General features: G+C 36.1%; 1 protein-coding gene across 8 annotated transcripts in view; it reads left to right on the forward strand.

Annotated features, from left to right (window-relative positions):
• The window catches only part of LOC101733947 (protocadherin gamma-B5), a 249,548-nt gene that overhangs the window by 29,252 nt on the left and 206,232 nt on the right, over positions 1-14,064 (forward strand). Inside the window, exon 1 of one of the 8 annotated variants that reach the window (XM_031898755.1) lies at positions 855-3,371. The exons of 5 other annotated variants lie outside the window; for them this stretch is intronic. In XM_031898755.1, the coding sequence (XP_031754615.1) occupies positions 876-3,371 (2,496 nt within the window). In that variant the 5' untranslated portion in view covers positions 855-875. Of the gene's footprint in view, positions 1-854; positions 3,372-5,943; positions 8,551-11,106; positions 13,615-14,064 lie in introns of those variants that run through there. 2 more of the 8 variants (XM_031898766.1, XM_031898756.1) reach the window with 2 other exon arrangements.

Raw genomic sequence — 14,064 nt, forward strand, 5'->3', positions numbered from 1 at the left:
TTGTGGCTTTTATAGAACCTTAGAGTGGTAAATATAATATTAGAATATCTGACATACAAGGTATATATTATTAGGTTCAGTATGGCAATGATTTTTTCAACATTTTTCAATATTTTTTCTATCAACATAGATAGACATTTTTGGGAAGATCAACCTTATAAACATGATTTTTGGGTGTTATTGTTGTGTGACTTAGGCCTCATGCACGAGGCCTAAATAATTGTGTTAAGCCTTTCCCTATCCTTAATCTTATTCAGACCAATGGATATAGAATATTTACCATTTTATTTTACTTTACAAGAATACAAATACATGTTTAATACAATTTAATAAAAACAGCATTTCAATAAAAAGTGCAATGAATTGCAATATTCTATTATTCGATGAGTAGGTATAAAATGAAATCATCTAATATTAATATTATTCTTGTACATTCTTGGCTCCCCCTCCATGTAAAATTACCCAGGAAAATCAGTAATTATCTGTTTTGTCTAAGCATTTGACTACTGGTAAATAAAAACAATAAATATGCTAATATGAGCTTCAAGCGCCATTTTTTTTGCAGTTTGTTTTTCACCCAACGTTGTACCACTGTAATAATGTTTTAGTACATGACTAGTCTCTCTGTTGTTGCAATATTCTCTAAAGACATTAAATGAAAGGCAGGGTTTTACATGTAACATAACAATATTTATACGATTTATAAAAATAAGAAGTTTACTTCTCAAATAATGCAGTATTTACAGAAAATATTTCTCAGTGCTGCAGTACCAAATTTTCACCTCAGAGCGCCGCTGTTCACCAATAAGCAGAATAATTCTCATACTAAACACACTGCAGAACTGAAAGGAGAAAGACATTTTCTGGATTTTTTCATGGACAAAGGATACTTTATTTGTCTTCTAAAAGAAAATTTCATATTTGGAAGATTTCATAGACTGACAGATGCTGAGATGAAAACCCAACAAGTACAGACATACAAGGGATGCAAATGGCAAGTAACATTTTTATTCTTATTCTCATGGCTTTGTCATTCAGTCTCTGGGCAGCTTCATTATTCTATTGCTGAAGAATTAAGGAAAGATGCTGTTATTGCAAATATTGTGAATGATCTTGGACTGGATATTAAAGAGGTTATATCTAGGAAATTTCGTATTGTTTCCCGTGTTACAGAAAAATATTTGTTTGTGAATTTAGAAAATGGAAACCTCTATGTAAAAGACAGGATAGACAGAGAGAGACTGTGTCGGACAGCACCTTCCTGCTTCCTAACCTTTGATGCAGTAGTTGAAAATCCATTAAATATTTTCAATGTCAAAATTGAAATTCAAGACATAAATGATAATTCTCCAGTTTTTGTTTCTGAGATGTTCATTTTAAAAATGATTGAACTAACACCACCAGGGACTCATTTGGTTTTACAAAATGCTGAAGATCCAGATATTGGCATTAATGCTGTTCAGTCATACAGACTCAGTGACAATCAGTATTTCAGGCTGAATGATAAGACCAACAGTGATCTGAGTAAAACCCCAGAGCTTGTGTTAGAGAAACCTCTAGATCGTGAGACACAAAGCATTCATGAACTAATCCTAACAGCTTCTGATGGGGGAAACCCCTTAAGAACTGGCACTGCTTTAATTAGGATTATTGTTACTGATTCCAATGATAACTTCCCTGTGTTCACTCAAGAAGTATATACAGTAAGTGTAAGTGAAAATGCACCAATCAATTCCTCTGTAATCATTTTAACTGCTACTGACAAAGATGAAGGTACAAATGCACAGATCACATATTCAATCAGCAAAACTTCAGAAAACAACTTTTATACTAGTGTTTTTAATATAAATCCTGTAATGGGAGAAATTACAATAAAAGGAAGTTTGAATTTTGAAGCCACAGAACATTATGAAATGTCAGTACAAGCAGAAGATGGAGGCGGCTTGGTAGCACAGTCCAAAGTTTTAATAGAAATTATGGATGAAAATGACAATGCCCCTGAGATATCCATTAGCTCGCTATCTACCCCTATTCCTGAGGACTCGGCTCCTGGCACATTGATAGCACTGATTGAGGTTCATGATCAAGACTCTGGAGAAAATGGACAGGTTGACTGTCAGATAATTGGCCCATCACCCTTTCAGTTACTTTCATCCTCCAGCAGATACTACAAAATTGTTACTACAAGTGCCTTGGACAGAGAGCTGGTACCATGGTATAATATCACAATTCTTGCTACAGACAGAGGATCTCCTCAACTTTCAAGTATAAAATTCATCAAGCTGGATATATCAGATGTTAATGATAACCCCCCAATGTTCATGAAATCAACATTTGTTGCCTATTTGCCAGAGAACAATTTACCAGGAGCTTCAATATACAGCATACAAGCATCGGATTTGGATATTGGAGATAATGCTAAAATCATTTATTCGATTTTCAACATAAATACAGAGGATTTTCCTGTGTCTCCTTATTTCTCAATAAATATAGAGACTGGAGTTCTCTATGCTCAGCGATCATTTGATTATGAGCAGCACAAGGAGTTTCAAATTAACATAATGGCTAAAGACAATGGATCTCCTCCTTTGAGTAGCAATGCAACATTGATTATCCACATAATAGATCAGAATGATAATGCACCAAAAATCTTGTATCCATCAACAGAAAACAGCGGTTCTCCTTTTTTTGAGATGATTCCTTTCACCTCAGTACAAGGTTCATTAATAACAAAGGTTATTGCAGTGGATGCAGACTCTGGACATAACTCTTGGCTTTCTTACCATTTCATACAAATGTCAGAACCCTCCCCCTTCAGCATTAGCCAGCATACGGGTGAAATCCGTACATCACGCATGTTTCAGGAGAAAGATATTTTGAAGCATAAGGTGGTCATAATGGTAAAAGACAATGGGGACCCTTCTCTCTCAGCAACAGTTACATTAAGCATTTATGTGGGTGATCATTTTCAGCAAGTGGTTCCCCAACTCAATAATCAGTTAAATGATACAGAGCCTACATCAAATATGCAAATCTACCTGGTAATAGCACTTGGTCTAATATGCTTGTTATTTATTATAACTGTTGGGCTGGTAATAATTTCAAAATGGAAAGAGTCTAAACCACCACCAGACTTTGCAACATTAAATCCAAATCTGTATTCTCAGTTTGATCCCAGGATGTTTTCTAAATATAATAATGGGACTTTGAGTCTTCCCTACTCCTACAATGTCTGCGTGGCTCTGGATTCCTCTGAAAGTGATTTCAGTTTCCTAAAGCCCAATCAGGATGTTCCTGTAGAGAATCTTATTGATGCTGATGTTTTAGGACTTGGAAATGAAAGTTCAAAAGATTGTCAGTCACAATCACAGGTAAGTCATTGTTATATGTTGTAGGACCTGAAAATCATAAAATGATACAATGTCTTTATCAAATTTCATTTGTGTCTGATTCATAAAGATATAAAAGAGAAACATATATAACAAATATGACTGCTCTTTACAAACACATGTATAACATGATTTAAATATTCATATTTGATTATATGGGCAACAAACAAAAACACACTAAATAAGATTGGATTTTTTTAAAAGTGCACCTGGGGCCTGACTTACAGAAGCCATCTTCCTCCTCTAATTCTTGATATGTTATATTTATAGTATGGTACAAACTTACTTTCCTTAGGGTGTAATGTAAACCAAACATTCAGTGTTGAAGTTTGATTTGTGTGACAATGATTCCTAAACATAAGCCATATGTAGTACTCAGGGTTGTGAAAATAATCATGTCTGCATTGGCTAAAAATATTCCAGTTGACTGCAATTTTTCTTAGTGCCATCAAGCAGGTATTAGAGTGTTGTTTCTCAGAGTCAGATTTAAAGATATTGGGCCCCAGGCATTCCACTCTCACCTATTACCCCCCATTCACACCCTGCCTCTCACTCCCCGAACCGCTCACTCCCCCTGAGACCCACTCACTGCTGCACCCCTGACTATTGCCACTGCTGCTTCCTCTGCTCCAGTGTGATCACTTCCACTAGGGAATCCCACCCAGTTCCCTGTTGTGATGCGGCCAAAGGACTGCATGCCACACCCAAAGAATTAACTAAAAATATTAATGTACATAACACTGTGTATATACTAAGCTTTTATGTGATTCCTTATATTACAAGAAGGTTCATTTTGTGTTTGTGACTAGACCAGTAACAATTGTATTGTTCTAATGACTTTATAGGTTATTGTGTTTTAGTGTATCCCAGTACTTACCATAACCAACATTAGCAGTTAGCCTTTGTTTGACTTGAATCTGATTTATCCAACTCGCATGCTGTATCTTGCTTTAAGTCAATTCTTTATCCATTATGCAGTGAACCATTAGGAAATGTTAAGGGCGTCTCTACCCTGTGTCCATGTGTCTGTTGCACCTTTAATAGAGAAGGAGACCCTCTACTTTCTGCTGCCAACAGGACGCCAAAGTTGCCATAATGTGCCAATATTTACATGGTACAATGCACCCTGTACTGAAGATTATCCTTGACGTGATGTGATTTCCTTCTAAAACTTGTTTGTATTCTTTGCAGTCATGTCATCTCCTTTAAGGAGAAGGTTGGATGTTTTTGATATTTTCTGAAGCATGTGTTTATGGGAAGCGTATGGGAAGCGACAGAACCTTATAATAAACAATAAATGGAGACCACACAATTAATGGAGACCACACAAACTTATATGCTGGGGATAAAAGTCCGCAGCAGCTTTATTGATTTAAATGTATCGCAACAATTAATATAACTATTCAATTGTTACCGTATTAAACCATCCATTGAAACAGCCAGCCCCTGATAACCAATACACACAGCAGGCCGCCTTGTAACCATGCAAAATTCCCTCCACACTCAAATTTCAAATAAAATAACCATAGCTGCGACAATACCCATTTTTTTTTTTTTTTATATATATTAAACATTTAAGCAAAATTAACAATGATAGGATAGGGTGGGTGGGCAGGACACCTCTCCAGCTCTTCACAAGGCTGTCCCACGCAGAATGCCAGGTATCCCACAGGAATTCTCTTTTTATACCCCGTCCTTTCCCGGGCTTTTCCCGTTGCTACCACCTGACCCAACTTAACAACCAATAAAAATACTGTAAATAGCGTGCCCTTACACTAAGCTCACCCTCCCCCACATGACACTGTACTGAACTTTAATGTTAACCCACTGTTGTCTGTCACCAGGCCCGGATTTGTGGAGAGGCCACAAAGGCCCGGGCCTAGGGCGGCAGAAGTTTAGGGGCGGCATGCCGCCCCGCCGCAAGAACATTTTTTAATTTTGCTCCCATACGGAGCAGTCGGGACCTCTCCCCACTGCTCCGTATGGGAGTTAAAAAGAGCGTTTGCGCATGCGCATGGGGGACTCCCACAGGGGCGGCCTCGGGGCGCACCAAAGAGAAATCCGGCCCTGTCTGTCACTTTCCCATGACCCTGCCTGCTTATAGCCTACAGGTTCCAAGATGTGGATTTTTCATAAAAACAGAGTTTCATTTTTATTTGTTTTACTGTACATAAGGTGAATACTTACTTCATCTAAAATGTTATTACAATTTTTTTACATTCAAGTAAAAAGAATGTTTAAAGTTTCAGACAATAAAAAGTAGAATTACAATACTGTAAACAATGTAAATAAAGCTGAATTTATGTATTGTACATATTACATATGCAATTTAAAACTGTATCCTTTAGTTTCCTAAAAAACATTTTCCTGGATTAGAGACATTTGGTTAAAAATTTTGCCTAAAAAAACACTTTGCATTTTGTTAGAGGTGCAGTTCCCCTTTACTGCCTCAGAGCGCCGCTGTTTACCACAAGTTGAAGATTTTGGAACCAAAGATCCTGTGATATTAATGTAACTCAGCTACCAATACAGTGCAGATTTGCAGAGAGAAAGGCAGGCATTTTCTTCTTCGCATAAGTAAAAGGGATATTTAGATTTTTAAATGGAATTACAAACTGGATTACAAACTCTGGACATTTAAAAGAGATTTTTTTTCTGGAAGATCAGCCTCTGATCACTGATTCATAAGCTTTGTGCATCTAAAAGAAATTCTTTCTAGAAGAAGGAAATGGCTGAGATGAAGAAGAAGCAATTGCAGACATACATGGGAATCAGCTGGCAAGTAACACTTTCATTCTTATTCTCATGGCTTTGTCATTCAGTCTCTGGGCAGCTTCATTATTCTATTGCTGAAGAACTGAGAAGAGACTCTGTTATAGCAAATATTGGAAAAGATCTTGAATTAGATACTAAGGACCTCACACCTCGGAGACTAAGAATTGTTTCACGTGTTTCAGAGAAATATTTTTCTATTGATTTACAAAGTGGAATGTTATATGTTAAAGACAGGATAGACAGAGAGACACTATGTGGGGCAGAACCTACCTGTTCCCTAACCTTTGATGCAATGGTTGAAAATCCCTTAAATGTTGTCACTGTTGAAATTGAAATTCAGGATATAAATGATAATGCTCCAATGTTTTATCATGATGTAATACATTTACAGATTATTGAATCAACATCACCAGGGACACATTTGGCTTTACAGAATGCAGAAGATGCAGACATTGGTACTAACACCATACAAACATACAGACTCAGTGACAATCAGTATTTTACACTAAGGGAAAAGGTCAGCACTGATGGAAGTAAAATTCCAGAACTTGTGTTAGAGAAACCTCTAGATCGCGAGACACAAACCATTCATGAATTAATCCTAACAGCATCTGATGGGGGAAACCCAGTGAGAAGTGGGACAGCATTGATTCGGATTGCTGTGACTGATTCCAATGATAATTTGCCTGTATTTACACAAGAGGTGTATAAAGTGAGCATAAGTGAAAATATCCCAATTAACTCTACAGTGCTTACAGTAAATGCCACTGATAGAGATGAAGGTACAAATGCACAAATCATGTATTCCTTCAGCAAAACATCTGGCAACAATCTTCATACGAGCATGTTTAGTATTAATTATACCAGTGGAGAAATTAAGACAAAACAAAATTTTAATTTTGAAGCAAAAAAATTCTATGAAATATCAGTTCAAGCCAAAGATGGAGGAGGCTTTGTGGCCCACTCCAAAATATTAATAGAAGTTCTAGATGAAAATGACAATGCACCTGATATATCCATTATTTCAGTTTCATCCATAATTCCTGAGGATTCACCCTCCGGCACTTTGATTGCTCTGATTGAAGTTCATGACCAAGACTCAGGAGAAAATGGAGAAATTGACTGTCAGCTTTTGGGCACAGGACCCTTTCAGTTACTTTTATCTTCTACTAAATACTACAGAATAATTACTACTGGTTCCTTGGACAGAGAGAAAGTTCCATGGTATAATATCACAATTCAGGCTACTGACAGAGGATCTCCTCATCTTTCAAACAGTAAATTGATTAAGCTGGATATATCAGATGTAAATGACAATGCACCAGTTTTTACAAAGTCTTCATATGTTTCGTATATAGCAGAGAATAATTTAGCTGGAGCTTCTATATATAGGATACAAGCTTCAGATATTGATGCTGGAGATAATGCTAAAGTTATTTATTCCATTTACAACACAGATACAGAGGATTATTCCATGTCCTCTTTTTTTTCCATAAACATAGAGACTGGAGTTCTCTACGCTCAGCGATCCTTTGATTATGAGCAGCACAAGGAGTTTCAAATAAAAGTCTATGCAAAAGACTATGGATCCCCATCTTTGAGCTGCAATGCAAGTTTAACCATACGTATAACAGATCAAAATGATAACGTACCAAAAATTTTGTATCCATCTTCAGAAAGTGTTGAATCTTCCTTTGAGATGGTTCCTGTGGCCTCAGAGCAAGGAGCTTTAATAACTAAAGTTGTTGCGGTGGATGCAGACTCTGGACATAATGCCTGGCTGTCGTATCATGTTGTACAAGGGTCAGAACCATCTCTCTTCAGCATCAGTCAGAACACTGGCGAAATCAGAACATCACGTGTATTTCAAGACAAAGATATTTTGAAGCATAAGCTGGTGGTTATGGTGAAGGACAATGGAGCCCCATCTCTCTCAGCAACAGTTACATTAAGCCTTATTGTAGCAGATCACTTCCTGCAGGTGGTTCCTAAACTCAATAATCAGCTTAGTGATGCAGATACTTCATCAAATTTACAAATATATTTGGTAGTTGCACTTGCTTTGATATCTTTGCTATTCATTTTAACTGTTATGTTGGTGGTTATATCAAAATGCAAGGAGTCAAGCCCTCCATCAGCCTTCGGACCTCTAAGTACCAATCTGTATTCTCATGTCGATCCCAGGATACTTTCCAACTATAATAATGGAACTCTGTCACTCCCTCATTCCTACAATGTTTGTGTTGCTATGGATGCGTATGAAAGTGACTTTACGTTCATAAAACCAATGGAGAATGTCCCCACAGACAATCTCATTGATGCTGATGATTCAGGGCTTGAAAATGATGTTTCCAAAGACGCTTTGTCACCAAATAATCCTATACAGGTCAGTTATTCCAATTAATTCCAATACTGTAAGAAAGAAATTAAAAACATTATTTTGTCACTAACTACTAGCATGCATTTTATTTGTCAAACTCTAGCAATTATATCATTTTACTTCAGTTCACTAAAGTGCATTACTACAACAGTATTACAATAATGGTTAGAAGGTAAACTGACAGTTTTAAATACTCTGGGTGTTTATATGTGTGCAAATAGTGTACATTTTTGGGGAACAGGGATTCCAATGGACTGTGTGAGAACCCAGCCTAGCTATCATTGAGTGAAGTCCTCTGGAAAGTAGTTACCTGTGAAGGCAAGCCTGTATGGTATGGTGTACAGCTGTGAATGTGTGTTACATGGAAAGATCTGGATGTCTGGCTGGTTGACATGATTATTGGATGTGGCAATAGTCGCTGTGTTGACCAAATGATAATTGACCAGAGTCTGTTTGCCATTTCATGTGAAAATGTGTGTAAACTGCTGGTTGTCCCTCTTCTACAAACATAGATAATGTCTGGTATTTGTAATCACTAATATAAAACAATTACTTTTTGTACCTAGAAGATTAGTGTTTTTGTTTAGTTTGTTTTAATACATGTGTATTTCCAAGTAGAGAAGAGGCATTTTAATACAATACCAGGGCAAAGAATGTCTCCTTTTTGTCCCTGTGTGAGCAGAGCATGTGTATACATACTTTTGGATGGTATGCAACATGGTACAATGTTACACCTCAGTATTGTATAGTACAATAGAGACCTATGGGCGCAACAGTGTCAGCAGGCAGAACTTTAGTGGAGCTGTACATCTGTACATCCTTATAAACAGTTCTTAGTTACGTCATCAGTTATAATCTGTGTCATTTTCTCATATGGCTCACTGAAATTGTGTATTATAATATATAATGTACCCCCCTAGGTACATTTACTATATATAAATATTCAGTATTTGTTTTTTTACACTTCTCACTAAAACCAATGCATCCAAGCTGGATATTTCTTTCCAATGCATTTCATAGCTGCCAGTCCAACTGAAGATATCTCTACATGATATAATTGTTTTAATATATGGTCTGCAACTGGGGGGGGGGGGGGGGGGGCATATCTGAGATCACAATACAACATGGGAAACTTTAAAAGCTCTGGTAAAATATTATACAATTGTACTGGTCATTTTATTGGTTCATTTAAGCTGTGAAAGGATCTGGCTGTGTATTGCAAATGCTTCTATTAAGTCTGATTCATTTATTTTGTCTCACAGAGGCCTAGATAAATTCTGACGAAGCGAACTAAAGAATCTAATAGTTGGTTTGCTGTTGTATCAGTCATCATTTAAAAAGCCTAAAATAAGATAATGGAAATTAAGATATACAAATGTATATCAATACTGTATTTGATACCTCTGAAGGGGGAGGCGGTAGTATTTGTTAAATATGGTACAAGATCATCATGAGTTATAATAGTTTAGAAGGGTTTATTAGCCTGAATAGTCTTTTAACCTACACATACATGTGCATGCTACTCTGTTCAATGACCTGATTATAAGAAACTTGCTTTGGAGACATATTATTATATATAACTGTATAGCAGCTGCTATCTATGGCCTTGCATCACTTGGGTCATAGGCTTGATTGTAGTTAGGGCACCATTTGCAAGAACGAATCCCCTATGTCTGAATTTCCACATCCAAAAATGTATCTTGTAAATTGCCCACATTCCCACATTTGAAAAACATACAGGCAGGTTAAATTGCTCCTGAATTTTTGGCATACTAGGCAAATATTATTAGATTCAGCAATTATTTTTTTTAACTAGCAATAACTATTAAAATGATTTAAAAAGTTTGTGAAGATCAACCTTAAAAACATGATTCATGGGTCTTATTTGTATAGTTGTGTTACAATATACTTCTGAGACTCAATCCTCAAGCATGAGGCCTAAATAATCTTATCCAGACCAAAAAAAAAAAATGGTGGATGTAGAATATTTACCAGGAATACAAATACATGAATTTTATTAAAAACAGATAACATTGCAATAAGAAGTGGAATTAATTCTAGTATTCTATTATTTCATAAGTAGGTATAAAATAAAATCATCTAATATTTATTATTTATTATTCTAGTATATTCTTGGCTTGGCCCTCCCTATGAAATTACCCAGGAAAATCAGCAATGATCTGTTTTGTCTAAGAGTTTGACTACTGGTAAATAAAAACAATGAAATACTTACCATGAGCTTCAATAGACATTATTTTTAATTTTATTTTTTACCCAACATTGTACCACTGTAGTGCAGTTCTAGAACGTCTAGTCTCCCTGTTGTTGCAATCTTCTCTAAAGACATTAAATGAAAGGCAGAATTTTACAAGTAACATAAAATATGTATTTGTAGAAATATGATTTATAAATAAGAATTTTATTTCTAAAATAATTCAGTACTTACAGAAAATATTTCTCAGTGCTGCAGTACCAAATTTTCACCTCAGAGCGCCGCTGTTCACCAATAAGCAGAATAATTCTCATACTAAACACACTGCAGAACTGAAAGGAGAAAGACATTTTCTGGATTTTTTCATGGACAAAGGATACTTTATTTGTCTTCTAAAAGAAAATTTCATATTTGTAAGATTTCATAGACTGACAGATGCTGAGATGAAAACCCAACAAGTAAAGACAGACAAGGGATGCAAATGGCAAGTAATATTTCTATTCTTATTCTTATGGCTTTGTCATTCAGTCTCTGGGCAGCTTCATTATTCTATTGCTGAAGAATTAAGGAAAGATGCTGTTATTGCAAATATTGTGAATGATCTTGGACTGGATATTAAAGAGGTTATGTCTAGGAAATTTCGTATTGTTTCCCGTGTTACAGAAAAATATTTGTCTGTGAATTTAGAAAATGGAAACCTCTATGTAAAGGACAGGATAGACAGAGAGAGACTGTGTCGGACAGCACCTTCCTGCTTCCTAACCTTTGATGCAGTAGTTGAAAATCCACTAAATATTTTTAGTGTCAAAATTGAAATTCAGGATATAAATGATAATTCTCCAGTTTTTGTTTCTGAGATTTTCACTTTAGAAATGAATGAACAAACATCACCAGGAACTCATTTGGTTTTACAACATGCAGAAGATCCAGATATTGGCATTAATGCTGTTCAGGCATACAGACTCAGTGACAATCAGTATTTCAGGCTGAATGAAAAGACCAACAGTGATCTGAGTAAAACTCCAGAGCTTGTGTTAGAGAAACCTCTAGATCGTGAGACACAAAGCATTCATGAATTAATCCTAACAGCTTCTGATGGGGGAAACCCCTTAAGGACTGGCACTGCTTTAATTAGGATTATTGTTACTGATTATAATGACAACTTACCTGTGTTCACTCAAGAAGTATATAAAGTAACCACAAGTGAAAATGCACCAATTAATTCTACTGTAATCATTTTAACTGCTACCGACAAAGATGAAGGCACAAATGCACAGATCACATATTCCATCAGCAAAACATCAGAAAACTTTTTTACTAGTGGTTTTAATATTAATCCTATAACTGGAGAAATTACAACAAAAGAAAAATTGAATTTTGAAAACACAGAGCATTATGAAATGTCAGTACAAGCCAAAGATGGAGGCGGCTTGGTAGCACAGTCCAAAGTTTTAATAGAAATTATAGATGAAAATGACAATGCCCCTGAGATATCCATTAGCTCGCTATCTACCCCTGTTCCTGAGGACTCGGCTCCTGGCACTTTGATAGCGCTGATTGAGGTTCATGATCAAGACTCTGGAGAAAATGGAGAAGTTGACTGTCAGATAATTGGCCCATCACCCTTTCAGTTACTTTCATCCTCCAGCAGATACTACAAAATTGTTACTACAAGTGCCTTGGACAGAGAGCTGGTACCATGGTACAATATCACAATTCTTTCTACAGACAGAGGATCTCCTCAACTTTCAAGCATAAAATTCATCAAGCTGGATATATCAGATGTTAATGATAATCCCCCAATGTTTATGAAATCAACATTTGTTGCCTATTTGCCAGAGAACAATTTACCAGGAGCTTCAATATACAGCATACAAGCATCTGATTTGGATATTGGAGATAATGCTAAAATCATTTATTCAATTTCCAACATAAATACAGAGGATTTTCCTGTGTCTCCTTATTTCTCAATAAATATAGAGACTGGAGTTCTCTATGCTCAGCGATCATTTGATTATGAGCAGCACAAGGAGTTTCAAATTAACATAATGGCTAAAGACAATGGATCTCCTCCTTTGAGTAGAAATGCAACATTGATTATCCACATAATAGATCAGAATGATAATGCACCAAAAATCTTGTATCCATCAACAGAAAACAGCGGTTCTCCCTTTTTTGAGATGATTCCTTTCACCTCAGTACAAGGTTCATTAATAACAAAGGTTATTGCAGTGGATGCAGACTCTGGACATAACTCTTGGCTTTCGTATCATTTCATACAAATGTCAGAACCATCCCCCTTCAGCATTAGCCAGCATACGGGTGAAATCCGGACATCACGCATGTTTCAGGAGAAAGATATTTTGAAGCATAAGGTGGTCATTATGGTAAAAGACAATGGGGACCCTTCTCTCTCAGCAACAGTCACATTAAGCATTTATGTGGGTGATCATTTTCAGCAAGTGGTTCCCCAACTCAATAATCAGTTAAATGATACAGAGCCTACATCAAATATGCAAATCTACCTGGTAATAGCACTTGGTCTAATATGCTTGTTATTTATTATAACTGTTGGGCTGGTAATAATTTCAAAATGGAAAGAGTCCAAACCAGCACCAGACTTTGCAACATTAAATCCAAATCTGTATTCTCAGTTTGATCCCAGGATGTTTTCTAAATGTAATAATGGGACTTTGAGTCTTCCCTATTCCTACAATGTCTGTGTAGCTCTGGATTCCTCTGAAAGTGACTTCAGTTTCCTTAAGCCCAATCAGGATGTTCCTGTAGAAAATCTTATTGATGCTGATGTTTCCGGACTTGGAAATGAAAGTTCAAAAAAGTGTCAGTCACAATCACAGGTAAGTCATTGTTATATGTTGTAGGACCTGAAAAAAAATCATAAAATGATACAATGTCTTTATCAAATTCCATTTGTGTCTGATTCATAGAGATATAAAGGAGAAAAATACATGTTCTGTATAACATGACTTAAATATTGATATATTATTATATGGGCAACAAACAAAAACACACTAAAAAAGACTGGATTTTTTTTAAAAGTGCACCTGGGGCCTGACTTACAGAAACCATCTTCTTCCTCTTATTCTTGATATATTGCATTTATAGTGTGGTACAAACATTATTTTAGGGTGTTTTGTAGAGAAAACATTCAGTGTTGGTGTTTGATTTGTGTGACAATGATTCCTACACATAAGCCACATGTAGTACACAGAGTTATTATAATTATAATTTTTCTTAGTGCCATCAAGCAGGGATTAGAGTGTTGACACCCAGGGTCAGATTTAAAG

Source organism: Xenopus tropicalis, chromosome 3 (assembly GCF_000004195.4).
Source record: "Xenopus tropicalis strain Nigerian chromosome 3, UCB_Xtro_10.0, whole genome shotgun sequence".
In the NCBI taxonomy this organism is placed as follows: Eukaryota; Metazoa; Chordata; class Amphibia; order Anura; family Pipidae; genus Xenopus; species Xenopus tropicalis.